The sequence below is a fragment of the Stegodyphus dumicola genome, chromosome 7 (assembly GCF_044657685.1).
Source record: "Stegodyphus dumicola isolate Sdum_Otavi_A_Nest chromosome 7, ASM4465768v1".
In the NCBI taxonomy this organism is placed as follows: Eukaryota; Metazoa; Arthropoda; class Arachnida; order Araneae; family Eresidae; genus Stegodyphus; species Stegodyphus dumicola.
In genome coordinates, this window is record NC_140774.1 from 124,274,621 (window position 1) to 124,298,224 (window position 23,604).

The following is a 23,604-nucleotide window of genomic DNA, read 5'->3' on the forward strand; positions in this document are numbered from 1 at the left end:
CACGTCACCAACGAATTCATACTGCAACCATTACAAATACTTATTGTTAGATATTTAAATTATTTCCATGCACATTTACTTCAACTAAAACGTATACCAAATTCCTACAAAAATAAAATTCACAAAATAACTATCATTTAATTAAAATATAATTAAATTCAAAAACACTACTTAAAATATAAATGAGCACATACATTAAATTAATACATACATAAATACCCATTTCGAATTCACTTTAGTTACGGCCATGGATCCAAAAATTCACGAACACTGTTTCACACAACACAAAATAAAGCCAAATACAAAATTTCCAGATTTTTTCCCGATTTCCCCCCTTTTTCGATTAAAGAACCGTAATTCGTCCATTAATATCACATGACATATCCCATGATCTCTCATTTCCCTCACACAAAATAATGCGTAATCGGAACTGAGTACTGCTCACATTATTACCAAAGTGCCAGGTAGTAACCTTTATCGCCTCCAAAATGTCGCCAAACTACCAGTTACCATATTGTAAAGATCAAATGTTACTGTCATTGATCGCAGATTAATCAATTTATCAAGGAAAAAACCAATCTACCATCAATTAACACTAACTAAATTAAGAAGAGAGTGTTTCATCTTACTTCCAAGTAAGCATCAAATTATTTGCTAGATCCAAATCAGAAGTCAAAATTATTACTCAATCAAAATTAAGACATTAGCCCATTTAATCCAAGAATCTTGTTAAACAAAATAGCAAATAATCTTAAAATTAAAGTTTCTATTAAGAACACAATGTGAACGAGATGCTTACTTTACAAGACATATTCCCTACACTCTCACTTCAATTTCAAAAACAGAAGTAAACATATTAGAACATAAAAAATTAATTCAAAATCATAATAAGATAAAAAAATGATACAGTCTCAAAATTAAAGTTTAAAACATTTATATAAGTACAGATTTTAAAGATCAAACTAGTAAGTTAAAACTAACAAACTTGCCTTAAAAATTTTAAGACCAAGTGTCTGGAAATTGAAGTATTAAGTGATGGAAGTAAAAAGGGTTGCCGTAAAGTGTAGTTTTCTATTTAAGAAAGTTAACTTAAATTGGAGATTTTTCTTATTATAAATTATGCTACTTTTCCGTTTTGCCAGTGCAAATCTAGCCAAGCAGACTTTATTGGCTACAACATGCAGTATACTCATAAAAAAATGTTAACAAATGTTAATTCTAAGAATTTTTTAGTTTGAATTTTAATATTTTTTTCATTTTAATATCATTTAAAATTTTGTAAAAAGCCAATAAATAAACACAATAAATTTGTAAAAGACATTAACTTAGGAATTTACTATGCTTTCATAGTTCAACATCCTGATTTGTCGTTTCATATCACGTGACCCCAAGTGATCTCATCTCCCGTAAACTATGCTACAAAAATCTAATTATCTACAATAATTCAAGTTAAATCTTAATTTGGAATACAAGTTTAAATGCAAGAATAATTTCAATTTGTACCTATAGCTTACTCAGAAATTATGTAAAACTGCAGTGCATTATTTTGCTAGTGCATTGTCATTAGAATTGATGAGTTTAATCCTTGACCTTGCCTTTTCTGTATTTTTGCCTTCGGGTGAGTCTTATGATTGCATCCTAATTGACTTAATTACCGCGAATGGCCTTAGGGCATAAAATTGAACTATCTGGTAAAAATGTAATTGTATGCCAGTATTGATAGAAACAATCAATATGATAAGAAGTAGCTGCAAATTGTTTCGAAAACGATGCGTAAAGGTTACCAGCGAGGATATTCTGTTTGGCATCCAGTTTTACCAATACTGGCGATTTTATCGCCTGCACCAGCAAAACGGAAAAGTACCTAAATTATTACAATTATAATAGTTATACCTAACATTATTACCTAACATTAATAATTATACCTAACATTATTACATTATAATAATTATACTTAAATTATTATAATTTATATATTAAAAAGGCAGGCATTGACTTTATAATTTTTTGGCTCTTTTGGATATGATAACATTACCTTAAACCTTAGCTGGAGGGTAATGAAGGATATAAAAGAGTAGAGAAACTATTGTAAATATTTTGTAAATATGTATATTTAATCAATACTGGATTCTTTCCTTTTACTAATAAAGGGCCAACTCTTTTCAAAAGTCTCAATTATAGCCCGAATTGAATGAGGATTTTAATCTTCTTCTAATTTTCCATACTTTAGCCAGTATTTAGTTAAGTTTTGATATACTAATTGAAATCAAGTTCATTAAACTTTTAATATTTTCTTTCATTAAATTTAAGTTTTAATTAACTTCCTAAAGTAATTTTTGAGAAATTTCTGGAATTTTTTAGAGGTTTTTTAAGGACTTCTTTTCAAAAAAATTTTGGGTGCTACTTTGGTAGACGGTTGCACGGATTTTGGCGAGTAATACAACTTATGGTAAACCCATTGATGGATAAGTTATTTATGGTAACCGATACTTTGTTGTCATTTTATTTAAAAAATAATGTGTTTTATTGTGCATAAATTCCGTGTTTTAAATATTATTTATGGCTTCTAAATATTAAAAATCAATTTAATTTTGCATTTTTATTTGAAATAAAAATTTTATTGTTTATGATATTTTATGTTGTGGATGATGTAATCAATGACGTCACCTTACTTTAAAAGTAATTAGTTTTAATATCTATAAATTTAATCTAATGTTTTAAACATTATTTATGGCTGTTAAATATTAAAATACAATTTAATTTTGCATTTTTTAAAAAATGATTGATGCTACTTTGGTAGACGGTTGCACGGATTTTTGGCGATTTACGTTGGCGCGATTTTCACAAACGTCAGCCATCTTGAAAAACGCTGTTTTTACGCATAGTAAAGTATTCAAAACTTTAAAAAAATAAATATCGTTAAAAGTAATGGATTAATTTTTTGTTGAAAATGTCGCTTTTTAAGATGGCAGCAAGGTTAAATAAATACATTTACTATGAGTATAAAATCATATTTTATGAAATTTTATATTGAGGATGATGTAACCAATGACGTCACCTTACTTTAAAAGTAATTGGTTTTTATATGTATAAATTTAATCTAATGTTTTAAACATTATTTATGGCTGTTAAATATTAAAATACAATTTAATTTTGCATTTTTTTAAAAATGATTTTATTATGTATGAATTTTTAAATAATTTTAATTCTAGGCGTGATGTAATAAGCTCTCTGATTGGTTATAGAATATTTGTTCATTAACGAGCTATAATCAGCTTCCTGATTGGTTACTGAAAATTTGTGCATTTCTGCGCCGTTTTAAAATTTAATTCATATCTTCGAATTCCTTGAAAGATGTCTTCAAAGATGTTATTTAAATTATGATTCCGATTTTTTTTGTGGTACTTATCAATAAGCAATAGGTTAAATGACTGAAAAAATGTAAGTACACTGCTCAAAAAACAAAATGGGACAGTCCTATATCTCCCGTTCTACTGGGCCGATTGACAAAATTCAAACTGCGTTTTTCATGTCTCGAAAGCGCGACTTAGGATATATATTAGATTTGTATATAGCACTATTCTAACATAGGTATTTTGACACAAAATCGGACTTTTTCTGAAATAACATAGCAATTTTTTTTCATATTTCGATTCTACGGCTCAATTTATGCCAGAATACCAAGTTTTGTAAAAATCGTACAAGTAGTTTTTAAAATATTAGCTCTCAAAATTTTAGCTCCTCAATGTTAATTGAATTTGGCAAATATTTATTAATATCTCTTTTTTTATTAAATGTTTTTGATTTTTTTCTCTCACATTTCGAAATTTAGGTTCATTCCAAATAAAATTTACCCATTTTTTGTTTTATTTTGTAAATTTCTATTTTTAAATAATTTTTATAAATTTTTCGAAAAAAATTTTGAATTATAACCTATGAAATTTTTACCATCATCTTAAAGTAGGTGTATTTTAAGCATATCTTCAAAAAATTAGACTTTTTTATTCAAAATTTTCTAAGATGTGCACGAATTTACATATTTTCGAGTTTTGAAATTTGGCATCTTTTTTTTGAGCGATAATAACGCCAAATGTGGTCTATGGATTTTTGTTACAGTGCATTGCGACAGCTATTTTTAACTTTAAATTTCAAGTAAAATTTTACGAAGAATTAATTATATGACATTTTTTCCCTCAATACGTAATAAATATTTATTAATACTATATGAAAAGCTATTTTTTTTTAATTATAGATGATATTATTCAAATTTTTAACTATTTTTTAAAAATTTCTCTCTATCTTCCTTGTTTTAAAAAAATAAGAGTACGTTTTTCTAAGAGTAAATTTTTACCTTCAGCGTTTTATCGTCTGCTACTTTACTTCGTTTAAATCGTATTGTCTAAAATTGAGAATTTTTGTTTGATATTTATTGAATTTTACGACATTAACTGCATAATTTATTTCTAAACAAACTGTTGCTTTTGAAGTGGCTGAAAGAGCGGCTGATACCATCATCCACATTTTTAAAGCACAGTATATTTTTATAGAAACATAATATTTAGAATAATCCTTTTTATAAAAGTCAAATTATGATATAAACATACAGCCCTCTAGAGACTGAATTAATGGAAGTTCAATGGTTATGTAGAAATTATGTGCAACTACTTAATCGCTGGATAAGTCAGCAGATTCTGTGGACAAGTAAGAATAATTATATAAACGCACCCAACATTCTGAATTCAATTCACAACGAGGATACGATGTTTATTAAATGAATTTAAGAAGTTTTAAAACATAAAAAATCAACTCATTTTTATCCTAAAATGTATTTTGTGTGTAGCGTATTTTCATTATATCTTTAAAATTCTAATTTAGAATGTAATTGTCAAGAACTGAATCCTAATCATCAGTAATATAATAAGTAATTATTAAGGTTATTAATAAATCCTTCTTATAAAATAATTGGAAATATTTCAAAAAACTTTCTGTCCGAATGGAAATACTTTTAATTTTATATTAATCAAGATTGCACACGATATTATTTATTTGCACTTCAATTCTTACCATCAGTTCTAGTAGAAGTTACAAATCAATTATATTTAATTAAGGATTGGATTGGATTATTTAATTATGGCAAAGCACACGAGGGTTATCTGCCTAAAGGGAGGGATGCCTTCGTGGAGGACTTTCTAAGGTAAACTGGCTCGTATACACGTTTACACATGGGGAAAACCACGAAAACGCCCATGCAGCCAGCTGGTTCGCGGGATTCGAACCTCGGACTGAACTACCAGTATTCAGCGTCTTTACCGCTCGGCCGCTGGTGGGCCTTACAAGCTTAGGATCAAAACGATTCTGCAATTGCCCGAGTAGTTGACTTGTAAATGGCTGTGAATTAAGCAGATGACTTTTAATCTTACGTTTTCTGTCAGAAAACATATTCCAAATGTTTTGTAATGCATTTTCTGTCAGAAAACATATTCCAAATGTTTTGTAATGCATGGCAATGCATCTTTTCATTATTCAATAACCAATCGGAGAACCGCTTGTGCTCTGAAAATAAGTATGTGTACTCAATTGTCCTGCATGTTCTTCCAATTTGTCTTATGATTTTTTCCTCCCCAAAACTAAAGGCCTCTCAAAGGAAAGTGACATTGAAGAGACAAAAGGAGTATGACATCTAGTTTTAGAGGCATGTCAAAAACAGATCTCTACAAGCCTTCTCTTCCATTACATGTTGTGCATTCAGACAAATAGTTACATCAGCGTAAATTCTATAATCTATCTTTTGTTACTCTCTTATTACTTTATTAACACACAGTGAATATATACTAAACCTTTTACTTCAGCTTCAGTAATTCGGAATTTTTGATGGAATTGTTGTCGGAACTGGGACTTAGAAGATAAGTCAAATTGAATATTTCGATAATTCAATAAATTCATGGTCGAAGTTTCAATATTTTATTTTCGGAGGGAGGGGAAATTTTTTCAGTTTTGGTCTAATATCCTAAGTATATTTGCTTCGATTCTTTATTTTTTCCATAAAAGCGAAAATCTTACGCATGGTATACATATAACGCATAGCTTCAAATAAAATTTAATAATATACAGGGTGGTTATAATTAAAGTTTCACTTTGAAACGGTCATAAAAGGTAAACTATGGATAAAATGTTATCAAACTTTGTAACCGTGTAAAGGATGTCATGGGAATTTATTTTCCGCGAAAAAAAGAAAGTTGGAAACCTCACCACTAGGGGGAAATGGCACTGTATGCAATATTGTTAAACGAAATATGCGTCGGAATCTAACTTAACCTTTTGTTACACGGGTTAAATATGTTGTATACCCGTAAGAAACTCTGAAGTAAGCAAATTACCATTTAAAGGCGTTAAATTCGATAAAAGTCGAGTGCGGCATCCGTGTAAGTGAGAAATTCGTCCGTGAAAACCACGAATTAGCGATTAGAAAATGTGAGATCGCAAATCACTCTCACAAGTGCGTACAATCTGGAAATCGGTTTCTTACAGATCGCTAATTTGTAATTTTTGAAGCCTGAATTCGGCACTAAAACATGACGATACTGATTCAAAACGCTTTTAATCGATTTGGGCCAAAGAAATCTCTCATGTTATCTATCTAGTTCCATTGCATTCTCCTACTGCATTCGATTGCATAACAGTCATTTCACACCGTTTACTGTTGAATAACAGCTAGTTTTATAACAGAACCATTTTTTTCTGAAGAGCAGTCGACAGCTGGACCACTGCGATTGCAGCTCACTTAGAGTCAATATTAAAATGTTTCGTGATACATGAACTGCAGTAACGTGGAATTTTAGATACTACGATTTTTATGCAGGGCTGCGCACCACCTCAAGAGTGTCGCATAGTTACTTAGGCAACATTTCACGAATGAACGTCTTATAGGCCAACACTTCCCCTCTTCCCACCAGACCTCAACCTCTGTGACTTTTGGGTATGGGGTTATCTCAAAAGCACTGTTTATGGTGATAATCTAAACAATTTGGCAGAAATGAAAAATGTGTTACACTGACATGTCCATAACATTCCTCCCGATATGCTGAGAGCTGCTGTTGAGAATGCAGTAACAGGATTTAACTTACTTTCGGAAAATGCTGAACGCTACATTGAACATGCTTTGTAACACGTTTCGGAAAATATTAAACGCATTATAAACAGATGTCTTCGTGTCTTATTTCATTTAACAATATTGTATACAGCGCCGATTTTCTCCTGGTGGTGAGTTTTTGAACTCTTTTTTTTCCACGGAAAATAAATTCCCATAACCTCCTTTACACGATTCCCAAGTTTTGATAACATTTGGTCCGGTAGTTCTCCTTTTATGACCATTTGAAATTGGAACCATGTAAATTAAACTTTAAAAGTTTGACAGTTTGGTTCAAGTCCCAGCTTTAAAAATATATATATATAAATATAATCTTTTATATTAATCCTCTTAGAAAGAATTTTTTAAGAAGCTAATTTTTCTCTCGCATTATAGATCGTATAAAAAAACATGATCTTTAATATGATTTAGATTGTTTCAACTGATATAAGAATCGGGTTACTCGGTGGTGAAGAATAAACACTGCTGGACTGTTTTGTTTTTGTCATTTAGCAAAAAATCTTTTAATTAAAATATTTATCCTTTGGACTTTGCTCTATAGTTTTTGTTTATAGTTAAAATGTCTAGAAAGTGAAAAGCTGTCTTCAGCTGAAACACAGTTGACGCAATTGATATTTTAAAAAATTGACAAGAATGCAAAATTTATGGAAATCTAGCAATCGAAAAAATCTGAATTTTCTTGTGTGAGCACTTAAAATAACCGTAGAAGGAAAGAAGAAAATAAGGGAGAAAAGCAAATAAAAATTTGCAGGGAAAATTTGGCTCTCAGACATACCAAGATGTTTCAAAAAGTTCGACGCTTTTGAATATACTTTCAGGTTACTTCAAAGAATTTAGGCGTTCAAAGAGAAAAGACTTGGACGTGTACACCAGCAAATACCATCAATTGAGCGTGTGTTATCAGAAAAGACAAAAATGATATCATTGCAGATTAAAGAGAAGAGCGATTGGTTTTAGACTATATGGTTGTATAAATTTAAATTATGTTATAGAACATCATATCGTACCATAAATGGAGAATCCCATGATTTTCTCAGTCGAATTATTTGAAGATTCAGGCGTTTATCCAGTATTATATGTGGATGTCACCTAAAGGCGTTTTTTTAGCCTCCTGATGAAAAAGCGGCCGAGAGGTGAAGTCGCTGAACACTGGTAGTTCAGTCCAAGGTTCAAATCCCGAGAACGGGCTGGCTGCATGGGCGTTTTCGTGGTTTTCCCCATGTGTAACGTGTATGCGAGCCAGTTTTCCTTAGAAAGTCCTCCACGAAGGCATCCCTCCCCTTAGGCAGATAGTCCTAGTGTGCTTTGTCATAATTAAATAAACCAAAACCTCTTGATGAAACCAGTCTTTCCTTTCATCTCATACCTTCAAAATGTTTAGCCTCTAAAGACTGATAAAGGCTCTGACCAAATATTGATGAAATGGATTGAATTGGATTATTAAGTTACGTCAAGCATTGTGTAAAGCATTGGGCACAATGATAAAACTGTATGAAGCAGTGTATGCAAGTCATCCTAAGTTAAAATGTCAGTTATACATCTCTCTTAATTTATATATATCTTTTCTGAACGGAACATTGAAAGGCTTGTTAGCTTTACTGTATTTGCTCTTTTAATATATGCAGTTTTCAAACGCATCGTATTCTGGGTTACAAAGTGTGAAATTTGTGAATTTCTCCGTAAATTTCGCTCCAAATTTTACAAAATTTCATATTTAGGCGTAATTTGAGTCGTAAAATCGAAATATGTAAAAAAATTGGTATGTTATTTCAGAAAAAGTACGATTTTGTGTCAAAATACTTATGTTAGAATAGTGCTATATATAAATCTAATATATATCCTAAGTCGCGCTTTTGACACATGAAGAACGCAATTTGAATTTTGTCAATCATCCCAGTAGATCGGGAGATATAGGACTGTCCCTTTTCTTTTTTTTTTTGAGCAGTGTTCATATTTTTCCTTTATTTTATAATTGTATACTTCAATTTTTGTTGAAAAAATTAATACACTATTTTCAAAAATTGCTGAGATAATTATTGTCCATATGTTTTAATGTTAATTATATTCTATATAACTTATTTTAAAGTATTTGAATTTAATAATATTCTAATTCTTTTAAATGTTGGTATGATGGTTTTTAATTCGATATTCAATTTCAGTAATATTTTAATCTAATTAAACGTTGGCACAATGTTTTTATAGCGGTGTTTTTATTCTCTTTGCTATATGAAAGTAATAGTAACTTTACTATTTTATACTCCTAGTAAATGTATTTATTTACCCTTGCTGCCATCTTAAAAAGCGACATTTTCAACAAAAAATTAATTCATTACTTTTAACGTTATTTATTTTTTTTAAAGTTTTGAATACTTTACTATGCGTAGAAACAGAGTTTTTCAAGATGGCTGACGTTTGTAAAAATCGCGCCAACATAAATCGCCAAAAATTTTCAACAAAAAATTAATCCATTACTTTTAACGATATTTATTTTTTTTTAAAGTTTTGAATACTTTACTATGCGTAAAAACAGCGTTTTTCAAGATGGCTGACGTTTGTAAAAATCGCGCCAACGTAAATCGCCAAAAATCCGTGCAACCGTCTACCAAAGTAGCACCAAATTTTGGGAAATTTTACTTTAAAACTTTAATATTAAAACATTTCAGTTTTCTTAATTACTTTAATTTTTTGCAATTTTCACACAAAAAAAATTTTTCACTTAACGTTTTTTTTTTTTTTTTTTTTTTTTACTCACTTTTTCAACAGAACACACATTTCACATTACAAACAGTTTACATTTTATTCACAATACCACTTTATTTTCCTTCAAGCAGCTTACATTTCTTGATTGGCTCGGTTTTTAACTCCCTAAAAAATTGATAAATACTTCCTTTAGGATTTTTTATTTAATTTAATTTGTAATATTAATGTTTACAAAAAAAATTTTTTTTACTATAAATTTTTTTTTTTTTTTGCTATAACGAAGATAGCAGCTTGACACTCAACTTTACCTACATAAGCGCCATCTATATAATTTGAAGAACACACTTACTTCTCTTTTACAACACTTTTGCAGACCCCAACACTCATATAGTAGGTAAGTTAGAATTAAAACTGGGTTTTCATCCGCAGAGAACCCGTTGGCGCTTCGGGAAAGAACCTGTTGGCGCCGTTGCATTTTTGCTTGCCAAGCTCGTGATGAGCCGAGCCGCAAACGTGATATTTTGTAAACATGATTTTTAGTGCATGTAAATTCGAGTTAGCAGACAAAACAATATATTAAGCATATGGTAGTAAAAATTCATAGATAATAAGCATGTAGATGTAAAACTAACTTGTTAAGCGTGATATATGGAAATTGTATTAAATTCAAGTTAGCACAGAAAAGAATATATTAAGTATAAGACAATATATAAGCATTTATAACGGAAATAAAAATTCATTTGAAAAATATAAATTAGTATTAATGTACTGAAATTAACCTGTTAAATGTGATAAACAAAAAAAAATTTGTCTTAAATTCCAGTTAACACAGAAAACAATATATTCCTTGCACCAGCAGTGGTTTGCTAATTTTGATGACCATGGTGATGCATCAAACTATTCTGTCATCTTAGATAATCAATACTCTTTTTTTATTTCAACTTAATCATCTATTTATGTCACACTTGCCATCCTTTGAAAGGTTATTGTTAGAAAAGCATTAACAATATATTATCTTGTTAAAATTTTACGCCAGAAAATTGATTTATTCTCATAATTTTAGATGACAATAACCAATAATAAAAATAAAAGCATTACTTAGTTATTTAAATTACTGGTTCTTAGAGCTGTTAATAATTAAGAACACAACGTGAACAGCCGTGTTACAAATTAGCATTCACCCCTCCCGCCATATTTTCTTCCTTTCATCCCGAACCAAGAACCGGCATCTATCTACGAAAATATTTCTACATATTCGTTGTTAAAAAATTCAGAAAAAATAATAATAAATAAGAGAAGATTAATATAAATCTGCAAATGCGAACAACGACAGTGATAATTCAACAAAATGAACCCAAGAGGAATGGTTGCAAACTTCGAACAAGCGAATAGGATATATGCGCTGGGTTACCAGGTTTGAACTTTTATCGCCAAAGTTGGTGATGTTTACATTTACCGGGTTCTTTGTGGAAATGCTTCCTTAAAACTTACTATTTACTTGCTTTAAGTATTTTTTAAAATTTTTTTATGTAGTATCTAAGTATTTTCTAAATATGAAATTATATTTTTAAATATATATTTGTTTTTTTTAAATTGTGAATTAGTTCTTTTTGTTTCTTATTGGTTTATATGGATTATGTCTAGTTCTTTTTTAGTTTCTTTTTATTTATATGCATATTCGTGTAGGGGAGGTTTCTGTAGACAAGAGTTTCTAAAATACATTGGTTTCTAGATTTTTTTATTTTTTTCTATAAAAAATAAATTTTTTTAAAAAAAGTTTTATTCTTGACTTTACTTACTTGTTTCTCAAAAGACTTCATTAGTAATTTCCTTTTTGAACTTTAATTCTTAAATGTTAATTTCTAAGGGAACCACTTTATTGGAATTACTTTTGGTTTTGACTTTTACCCATGCCTGCATGAATGATGAAACACGAATTGAATGATTGGAGAGTTAGGTTTGGAGGCAACTTCCCCTTGATAAGTCTGTCTTCTGCCTACTCAACGGTCATTCACATATGCATTTTTTTAAAAAAATGTTTAATTTAATTTTTATTTATTAAATTAGTAAATTTATTTTCATGGATTGATTTTGCACTTGATTTGCTTATGCTTCTGAATTTAAATGATATTGTAGATTAGTTTGAGTATATATTTGCACATTTTTTAAAAAATTATTTTGGCTTTTTTCCTTTTTTAGGATTTAAATTTGCTTTTTTACTTTTATACGTATTTGTTAAAAATTAAATTTAAATTTGTGTAAATTTAAATTATATATATATATGCTCTGTGGAAAACAAAATCCTAACACCAAGAGGGAGTTGTGCTAGATAAATTACATTTGCTAGTGTTTATGTATCTGAGAGATGAGTTCTATTCAACTTGTCTTGTTATGCAAATAAGTGTGGTGCTAGTAGTGCCACTTTGAACATGAAAATTAGGCGTGCTTTAAATACACACTGCAAACTTGAGAATTATTTATCATTGCGATTTAACATAGTGAGTTGATGTTGGTCAAGAATGTCTTTAAGAACAGGAAGCCATTATCAATAACTTAGGTTGAACAAGGTCATGTATTAGGGCTACATAATGGTGAATTTTCGTTTCGCAATATTGCAGAAAGATTTGCAAGGAATGTATCCACTGTGCATGATTGTTGGCAGCAATAGTCAAGTGTGGCTCAAGAAGACCAGATTCTGGACTACCATGTGGCTCTGTTGAGAGGGAAAATTGCTGTGTTCAGCATATGGCTGTGGCACATCGTACTCTGTCTTCAGCAGAAATTCAAGCTGCAGTTAGAACCACAGTGACACAACGAACTGCTGCCAATCAGTCACTTGAAGGATAGCTGCAATCCAGATGCAATCTGCATGCATTCCTCAACTCCAAACCGCTGTCGTTTGCAATACCAGTGGTGTCAAGCTAGAGCTGATTGAAAGATGGAGTGGAGATGTGTTGTGTTTTCTAATGAAAGCCATTTCTATTTTGGTGCCGGTGATGGCTATGTGTTGGTTAGAAGGAGGCCAGGTAAGAGCCTACAACCAACCTGTCTGCGGTTGAGATGCACTGGAACTCCACCTGGAGTTAGGGTCTGGGAAGCAATTTCGTATGACAGCAGGAGCACTCTTGTGGTTATTCCACACACCCTGTATGCAAAATTGTATATCAGTCTGGCAATTCAACCTATAGTGCTGCCATTCACTAGCAGCATTCAAGGGGGAGTTTTCCAACAGGATAACACTCGCCCTCATACCACTGTTATGATGCATCATGCTCTACAAAGTGTCGACATGTTACCTTGGCCTGCGAGATCACCAGATCTGTCTCCAATTTAGCACGTATGGGATATCATTGGATGACAACTCCAGCATCGTCCACAGCTAGCACTGACTGTCCCAATATTGACAGAACAAGTACAACAAGCATGGAACTCCATACCACAAAATAACATTTGGCACCTGTAATGATACAATGCATGCTTGTTTGCAGGCTTGCATTCAGAATTCTGGATGCTACACCGTCTATTAATGTAACAGCATTTCACATTTGAAATGTGATCTGAAAATTTAATCAATTAAATATGTTACCTAGACAAATGAATTAACAGAATTTCAATTACTCTACAATATTTTTTTTTTTTTTTTTTTTTTTTTTTTTTTTTTGGTATTTGGATCTATATGTATGTCCACTCCCTTACACAGCTTAAAATTCCTTGCCTGGTTTTTATTTTTGCAGTCATTGGTCGTAATCATATACTTCCAATTACAGAAGTGTTTTAAATGATGAAACTATTCAATTTTTGGCAATGTCAAATTTTTTATAAATTAATTTTTAACAAATAAGGAAATCTAACTGTTAATGCGATCTCCCAGTTCGGGAAAATTTTATACTCGATATGAAAAAGTAAAACTAGAAGTTTGACTCCCATTTGACAAAAAATTGACTGGGTTATTTAATTTAAAAATCTGAAATTTTTTATGTCATTTTTCAATTTGCCTTGATTTGATTGGTTAATTAAAATAATTTGGTACTTTCCGTTTTGCCAGCACAGGTGATAAAGTCGCCAATAATGGTACAACTGATGCCAAATGGAATATTCTTGCTGGTAACCTTTTTACGCCTTATTTTCAAAGCAAATCGCAGCCATTTCTTATTAGATTGATTGTTTCTTTCAGTACTGGCATAGAATTGCAGAGAATTTTTACCAGATAGTTCAATTTTATGCCCTAAGGCCATTCATGGTAATTAAGTCAATTAAGATGCAATCACACTGCTCACCCGAAGGTGAAAATATAGAAAAGGCAAAGTCAATGGTTAAATTCATCAATTCTAAAAAGAATGCACTAGCGAAGTAAAGCACTGCGGTGTTACATAATGTCCGAGTAAGCTATTTGTATGAATTGAAATAAATCTTGTATTTACACTTGTATTACCAACAGGGCTGTGGAGTCGGAATAGGAGTCGGGTAGATTTTGGGGTAAAAGGAGTTGGAGTCACTAAAAAACTTTTCAACTCCAACTCCAGTTTTTGTTGAACAGTTTGAATTTGAAATGAAATTAAAGTGAACTGGAAAAAAAAAATTAATGACAAACTGAGATATTTTTATTTATAGACTATATACATTAATAAATAGTTATTTTCTATTTTATTGACATATTAGCAAATAAATATAAGGGAGCAGGATGGATGTGATATTTGCCATTATTGATTAAACTGATTCATTTAGTTACTAATCTCACTGGTAAATTTAGGTAAGCAGCACGAAATCCCAAAATTGTTGTATAGCAAATTTAATGTAATTAAACGAATCACAGAAATTAAAATTTTAATTTGTAAATATTCAAAATTTTAGCCACATAACAAGTTTAGATATATTCATTTATTTGACTATTATTAATTATTGCAATCAATTTGGGTTATTTTGGTTTTACGCGAACAGAGTCTTCAAACTTGTACACTCAGACAATGGATATTGGTGAATTTTCATGTAATAAACTCAGTTTTTCATGATAAAAATTAAGTTAAACTCTTGGTATTTAATATCAATAGTTGCAGAAAAATTAGCTCTTTAATTTGAGATAACTTTTATTTCCCTAACTTCAATTACATTTTAGTTATGAGCTTTTAAATTAATAGATTTTTACCGTTGTCATTGTGATTTCTATTCTGGGGGAGGAAATCTCCCTTTTCCGGTAGAATGGTCGATTTTTCGACTTTTCAGTGCACTTTTACTGGGACCTCTTCCAGGGTTATTGAGATTCCCACGTTTCTCCCCTCTGCTAGGTGTGGCTGGTTGGCGAGCTGGAAAATCCGTTGGGGTTTCAAAGTGGTTGTTTTGGCGAACTTGTTTGCATGAGAGAAAAGCTGAGTGTTGCAACTGGTTTCCTTTTGGTGGGGCGTGAGTGATGCCAAGTTGGTATTCCCGCGCGTTTCTTTTTAACGGGCGGTTTTGAGGGACAAGGTCACTTTTTGGACTTTTGACTTGACATGGGAGACTGCTACTCGCAGGCCGCGAAGTAAGCTGGAATTTGGGTAAGAAGGGAAAATGGAGTATCGACCGCTGGATCTACGGGGTTCTTGCCCGTGAAAAATGAAATGCTGAGCATAGCATCGGTACATGTCTCCGTCTGATTTTTTTTATCTTCAGTGTTTACTTGAATTGTTTAATGTTCAACTCAAAAAAAAAAAAAAAAGGGGGGGGGGAAAGAAAAGGCCTTCCTGATTTGTACCGTAATAATTTTATACTTCTACTCTCCATGATGGAGCTGCAATTTCATCTAATTCCGTAGATGTACTATTTCTCAACTATATAATTAATCTTCACAATGCTAGAAATCCAACTGATCTCTCCTGGGACGCCCCTGCAAGGCTGATGAGAATTCCGTATAATTTTATGCTTCTACTCTCCGTGATGGAGCTGCAATTTCATCGATTCCGCAAACGTGCTATTTCTCAACTATATAAATAATCTTCTCAATGTTAGAACTTTAAAGACTTGTAACTTCCCTGTAATAGTTGGAAAATTTTTGGCTTCGAGTTCACCTAAAGAATATTGTAAGGAACTTTTCGACTCCTCTTCCGAGCACTGGATCTGATGATTTCACCTCTTCCAATTCACCATCCAGCCAGCCCGCAGTTCAGATAAGTTTTTTTTCCTCTCTTCAATAATTTGGTTATTAAAGAAATACTTCAGTTGGTAGTGATAAATTAACTTAATTAGAATGAAATAAATTTTGTAGTTGAGGTAAATTAACTTAATTCGAATGAAATAATTTTTGTTAGTTGATATAGGTAACTTAATCAGATTGGTTAAGGAAATTAATTAGATTGGTTAAGGAAATATATCCTTAATTAAATTATTTAATTAAAGCAGTGAATTTCTTCCATCGTTAAGATTGTTATGTAAGGTGCCATTAATTGAGCTTTTTTGCTTCGCTTAGGGATTAAATTGTTTGTAAGATGTAAAAGCCTGATTTTATTCCTAAATATTTTACCTGGTTAAATTATTATTTATTTTTTTTTTTTTTGGAAAACAATTGATTACTATGTGCAATAACCTTAATTCCATTGGATTCTGTACCCAGTTCATTTACAGCTTATTCTGTGTGAAAGGTTTCTTTCTTTTTTTTTTTTTTTTTTTTTTTTTTGAAAGTGTAAATTGTTTAATAATCTTCTTCTTTTTCTCCCCGGAGATTGTATTGTTAATCTATCCAAAAGTTTTCTTTGTTTATGCTTACCTGTATGAAAAAGAAATAATTGTTTGATATTATATAGTTTTAAAGAAAATGTAAGATTATTTAGTAAGTGTATACATTTTGTAATAATCAATATATTCACCTTGACAGGTTAAGTTCTGCTTGAATATAAATTGCATACAAATTTAATTAATTAATTAACTGTTTAAGAGTTTAATAAGTAGGCTTACTTTTCTGGATCAGTCACTGTTTATTTTTTTTGGTGTGCTCATGTCTTTCACCAGTCAAATACTTAAATTTATTTCAGGGTTAATCCGAACACAATGCAATGCTATGTAAATGTTTTGGCTTATTGGGACTAATATATATAGCTGTTGTTAGAAAAATTTAAGTGTTATTTGTCAACTTAGTAGGCACATAACAAACATTTTGGTGCCACTCAAAAGTACGTAACAAAATTGATGACATTCTTTGGCAGCGGGCAGGAAAAGGAGCAACACAATGGAGAAGTACATATTTGATGATATAGTGGTTGTTAGGATTGAGAACTTTTTCAGAAGATGTAAATAACCCTAATATTTCACTATAAGAAAGACTGTGGTATGATTTTGCAGAACTGGATATCCTTCTTTCAACACCGTATATAGCCACAAAAAAGCTACAGTCTGAAGAATTAACAGGGGACAAGAATGTTAGATGTAGATAACCGTAATGTATCACTAGCAGAAAGACAGTGGAATGATGTTGCAGAATTGGAAACTCTTCTTTCTATACCGTATATAGCCACCAAAAGACTACAATCTGAAGAATTAACAAGAGGCAAGATTGGAAGAATGGAATGTTTGTTCTTTCTGAAATGGAGGGTTTATTGCAGAAGGAATCTTTCTTCAATGAAGAAAAGAGAAACTAGTTTGCTAGACAATAAGATTGTGCTGTGTTCAACATATGTAGATCCAGAATGCTGCATTTTGTTGGACGACAAACGAATTAAAAAGGCAAAGAAAGCCATCTATGAACTAATTAATGAAATTAATTAATTAATTAGTTCATAGAATTAGTTAGTTCATAGGATGAATTAAGATTTAGAATTAAATTAAGAAATGAAATTACCCTCAGAACAACTGGAGTATTCAAATCAGGACAGTCAGACTGCAGATATTGCGATTGAGTCTCTATCATCCTCTTCCACTGATGAATTAGCTTTTGAGAAATATTTGGATAATATTGAAAAGGCAAAGCAAATGAAAATAAAGAACCAAGAGCCTTTAGATATAAAAATGAAAAAATACAAACTAGATTTATACACAGCATTTGAAGAACTAGATAAATATGATTACTCTTGCAAGACACCTCTTATAGAACTTATAAAAATCTATTCTGAAAAGTTAAAGGAAGTAGTCGTAACAGTAACAGCTCTTCTTCCTACTCAGGTCAGTGTGGAAACATTCTTCTCAGTTCTGAAGTTTATCAAATCGGATCTATAGTCGTCTAACAAAAAAGATCTTGCCGAATTTTTACTGTTATTACTAATGCCAGTTTTCATGTGCTAAAAATAAATTTTGTTAATGAAACTCATAGGCCAAACGATTACATTTAGTGTTATTATAATAAAGAATAACATTCTTTATTATAATAATTAGTGTTATTATAATAAAGAATGTTATTCACCATAAACCCAGAAACGGTGGCAGAATTTAGGGAAGACGAAAATTTTGGAATTTGAGAAAACTCCAAGCAGCAAAATTAAGGGATGAGAAGTGTTTTATGATTTAGGGAAAGCACCTGGGATCCAAAGTTTAGGGGCAGGGAAAATTTAGAACTTAGGAAGGCGCTTTGAAGCAGAATTTACGACTCATAGAGATTGCACCAGCGGTATCTAGTGTCGGCACTAGATAAAGCCTTAAGTATATGTGGGAGTTTATTTATTCAGGACTCAGGTTAGTTTTAAGCATGTGCAAGAAATAAACGTAGGTATAGTAAATAGCTAATACAATTCTGGCTTAATTCAGTGCACAGTAGGAGCAAGACAATTAGCAAAACAACTTGGCTTTCGTTGCCAATCTTGTGATAGCAACATAAACAAACAACTTACATTGAAAGAAATGTTTAAAGTAAACAAATAAAAATTAAGTTTTTTTTTTTTTTTTTTTTTTTGTAAATTTTGTTACCCTTTAGATCATAGTTGTTCTTTATTTCATAAATTATGATTTCATATTTTTAAATTATATAATTTCTGCATGCCATCTTACCAGATTTAAATTGATAATCTAATATCCGGAAAAATCCCAAATCTGGAATTGCCGAAGTCATGACAAGTCCGTATTTTGGACTAGTCGTTATGATTGTGTCTTTATGTTACAATTATTCATAACTGGGCACTAAATAAATAAATTTTGAAAGGATAATACATAAGTACCTTTTTCATTCTTAACCGTCTGACTGTTCAATTTATGGACCGAAATCGCTTCAAAAATTGTGTATTTTTTATTTGGTATATTTTAAATTTATATATATTGGAGAATTCAAAATTGCATTTTTTCTTTTTACAAAATATTTTTTCTGTAGATTTTTATCATCAGAAACTAAGTTACCAGAAAAACCAATTTCAGATGTTATCACCCCAAAAATTTTTTTAAAAATAAATTTCAGTTAATTTCTATTTATTGCATAAGATAAAAAAGTAAAATGTATAAAATTTAAAGTACTGAGGAAAAAATACCTTAGAAACGCTGTTTAGTATGATAGTTCAAGTTTATTGAATCATGATCAGAGTCATCGCTATTTGAGGAGCAGTCCGAAAAATCTATATCGCTATCAAAACTAAAATCACTTCCAGAATCTGATAAGTCATCAGGAACTCTCTGTCTATCGCTGAATGTTTTCTAGCAGCCATTTCTGTAAGAAAAAAGCCCACCAGCGGCCGAGCGGTAAAGTCGCTGAACACTGGTAGTTCGGTCTGAGGTTCGAATCCCGTGAACGGGCTGGCTGCATGAGCGTTTTCGTGGTTTTCCCCATGTGTAACGTGTATACGTGCCAGTTTCCCTTAGAAAGTCCTTCACGAAGGCATCCCTTCCCTTAGACAGATAGCCCTCGAGGCTTTGCCATAATCACACACACACATTTCCTGTAAGAAAAAAGTGGCAAAAAGCGAAGTTTGAGCGGTAATACCACGTGCCGTCAAATGCTGCAATTTAGTGGTCAACTAACGATATCTGTTGGCCAAAACATAAACTAAACATCTAATACTGTGTGTAATTTATTTCAATGGGTTAAACGGTGAAAAAAAAGGGGATGTGCTCCTCAATAAAAGAAGATTGCGGGATGAGCAGATTTTGCTACTTTTGAGTTGCCCGTGGAAATCGATCGCGTGATGAGCAGAGGGTTAACTTGAAGCAATGAAATCTTCAAAACTAAGGTAGGGAATATACCTTAAAAATATGGCAAGTAATTATAAGTAGACTGTAACACCTATGTGTACTAGATTTGAAGTCTAGGTTGTAATCTTACAGCTAGCTATGTCTGAGTTCTATTAGGTGCCAGTAAATCCCATACTGTGAGTTTTCACGAAGGAATTGAAGTGTCAAAATGCATATAGACAAAAACACTGCATAAAATTCAGATTTGATTTAATAAGTCTCTACTTGAGGTCTTAAGATAAAAAAATTTGCAGACAACTGTCTACTTGGCTGGACATTAGTTTCAGAATAAAATTTAAATATAGAGGAATTTGCATTGCAGTTTATTCTGGAAGTAACCACAAATCCTCAGTGGATCGTAATACAATTAAACTTTCAAGTGCAACTTTTTTTTTTTTTTTTTTTTTCCTGCTTTTGTTAGGTCATTAGCAAGTGAGCTTTGGTATGAGAAGGTTGCATCCTGAAGTGCTCCGTAAGTATAGTTTTTCTTACTTTCTGTTGCAATCTCTCGAAATGTCGGTAGTGAAAGAACCTCTGATAGACCAACAATGAGTAGCCCGATGGATATTTCAACGAATGATAAGATAGAAGTTCAGGTTAACCGAAAGCTGAATAAGCGTGAACAGAAATTTGTGTACAAATAAAGCTGTAGAAAGTTTTCAGAATAATTATGGGCCGAGAAAACCAATTAATTCAGATGACCCCATATTTAAGGAATTTCTTGCCGAAGAAATTGAAGAACATATCAAGGATAGGCATAAAAGAAAATTATGTAAATTAAAAGAAGCTGCTAAGGAAAAAGAAAAAATTGAACAAATGAAAAACTAAAGAAAATTTTCCCTAATTTAATGAAAGGAATAGCCGAAATTAACAAGAGACCTGAAGTTACTGATAGTAGTTCTGAATGGACAATTTCCCGAGAAACTGCTAAAATTAATGATAGTGGTACCATTAGACCAGAAATTTCACAACAAAACAGATTTAGTAGCCTATCTTCTGAAATTTCAATTGAAAATCGCACACAAATCATTCCAAACACTGACGGAAACAGAATACATCCAATAGTTATATATCCCAAGATAATCTAAATTGGTTAGAGTTAGACAGCATCCTCAGAAAAATATGCATAGTAGAATATGAATCTCAACTTTGAAGAAACTCCATTTTCATTTTCCCAACTAATACAGAAGACCACAGAAATATCACTTTGAAGCTAGACCAAGTAGAAAGAAGTTATCATATGTATCTTTTTGATCATGAAAGAACTAGTAAAACTGTCCTTAAGAATGTACCCGGAATTATCCCAGATGAAATATTAAAAAAATTTGCGGAAAGAAAATTTCCCGTAAGGAAAGTAAAACAGTTCACCAGAAACTTAGGAGAAACTTACGAAAAATTGCCACTCTATTTTATAGAACTAGATAACACCCCAGAAGGACATACTATATTTAACGTAAGCAATATTTTAATCTTTAATGTCCGAATTGAAAAGTATAGATCAGGAAAGCGCCCTACCCAGTGTTATAAATGCCAGGGGTATGGGCATACCCACCATCGATGTCTATATCCGGTATGATGCTGCAAATGCAGTCTAAATCATTGGACAAATACAAATAAATGCAATCTAAAGAAAGAGGATTTCCCTAAATGTGTCTTTTGCAATCTAAATCATGTAAGTTCTTTTACTGGATGTATAGAGTACCGGAATAGGATCGCTGAAATTAATATGAAAAAGATTCAAAGAAACCCCATCCAGAAAATGCAGAAACAAGCAATAACCCAAGTACCGGAGAAAAATGCTGAAAACTTTCCTCAGCTCAGCCACCTGAAAACTACTGATGCCAATACCTTAAGAAAACTCAGTTACATTAGGAAACTTCAGAATAAACCCGCAAAAGAAAATGAAGAAAATATTTTCCAAACCTTGCAGATAATTGCCCAAAATGTAGGAATCTTATCACATATGAGAAAACTCATCACAATTATTCAAAAACTAAAGAACACCAGAAACCTGACTGAAAAATTTATGTTAGGCTTTCAAGCCATGCAGTATCTCCTAGAAATAGCAGAAATTGAAGATTTCCAATTCCTTAGCTTCATGTTACCCAGACTTCAAAATTTTTCAAGCTGTTTCTAACGGGGTCAGTACTTGGGAGGGTGACCACCCACGTGACTGGCCCCAATGAATCGCATGATTTCACCATCATTCGACCCAGCTCGTCGGCTAGACTCATCTCGCTTTTCCGTTCAGCCCAGATGCTCTTCTAAATTCTATCTTCCAACATTCGTACCAAGAGTACTAGTTCCAGCTTCGCCATTCGGCGTGGAGGGTATCTCCTTTATTTCTTAGTATTTACAAATGCCTTAGGGCACATTTTCAAAAACGGCAGTTAAAGAAGGGGATCTTTTAAATGCTGCCTAAGCCAATCCACTGAACTGAACTGAATAAGTGCAGCTTACCATTTCAACAGGTGGACTTTTCTATGTTGGCCAGGATTTCCATTATACATTCGCCAACTCCAGGTGTGTCTTCATGGTGCTTGTTCAGTTTATTATGCACACAGAGGCTTTTATTGTTTTGATTAACCTCTTTTTTATACACATATAAAAATCTGCATGAACTCATAAAAATTTACATGAACTTCTAGAATGAATAAGCTGTGTGACTAAGGAAAAAGGAACAGTAAAGATGCAAATAGAAAATAACTTAGTTAAACTAATTTGTGACAAACTTACTATTTAATTATGAATACTGTCAATAATGATCATTTGTGTGTTTTTGTTTAGCCTTTATTTGTGCAACTTTAGTATGTTTGCATTTTATTAGATATTTCATGGAAGAAAAGAAAATATAAAGTGCATTACTGTTTAGTTTAAAAATATAATATCTATCTTATTTTTTTAAACAGGTGCAGTTAGTATCACTAGATGAAGAAACCTCAGAATTCACCGCTAAAAGCACATTTGATCATCCTTATCCAACAACAAAAATAATGTGGATTCCTGATAGTAAAGGAATATATCCTGATCTACTTGCTACTAGTGGTGATTATCTGAGGGTATGGAGAGCTGGTGAATCTGAAACAAGATTGGAATGTTTATTAAATAATGTAAGTTATTTTGTATTGTTATTATTAGCATAATTTTAAGAAATGCATGTGTGGTAAATTTGTTAAGTTAAAATTCCCATAAGTAAAATACCTCTTAAATTGGAGAAAAGAGCACAGGAGAAAAGTAATGTTAAACTACTGGAGCCTAAAAGCAACTTATTTTTATTTTTTCTTCTTATCTTTTCACATTTACATTTTTTAGATGTAAAGATGTCATTTATAATGAAAAAAGAATTTGAAAATTTTGTATGCAAAAATAAGAAATTGTGGAATTTTTGTTGACCTGGAAATGACTCATATTTATTTGGTTTTTCATATTTATATTGGTTTGATGTTTCATAATAATGATAATAACATGCTATAATTGCTGATAAGTATTTGCTTATTATAATATGTTTTTATCTAAGGAAGCAACTCAAAAGATCGCTTGTAAGTAATATAGCTATGTAAATGCACAGTGTTACATGGTTATTTATGTGTGCAACTATCAAAAATTGTTCACATGGTTTACTGAAAAATGTAGTACATAACATTCCT

At 31.5% G+C, this 23,604-nt stretch overlaps 1 protein-coding gene across 1 annotated transcript in view; it reads left to right on the forward strand.

The window, feature by feature from the left end:
* wap (DDB1 and CUL4 associated factor wap) overlaps nt 1-23,604 on the forward strand; it is an 80,008-nt gene that overhangs the window by 6,843 nt on the left and 49,561 nt on the right. The window contains exon 3 of the mRNA XM_035374481.2: nt 22,867-23,067. Coding sequence (XP_035230372.1) covers nt 22,867-23,067 — 201 coding nt within the window. The remainder of the gene's footprint in view (nt 1-22,866; nt 23,068-23,604) is intronic.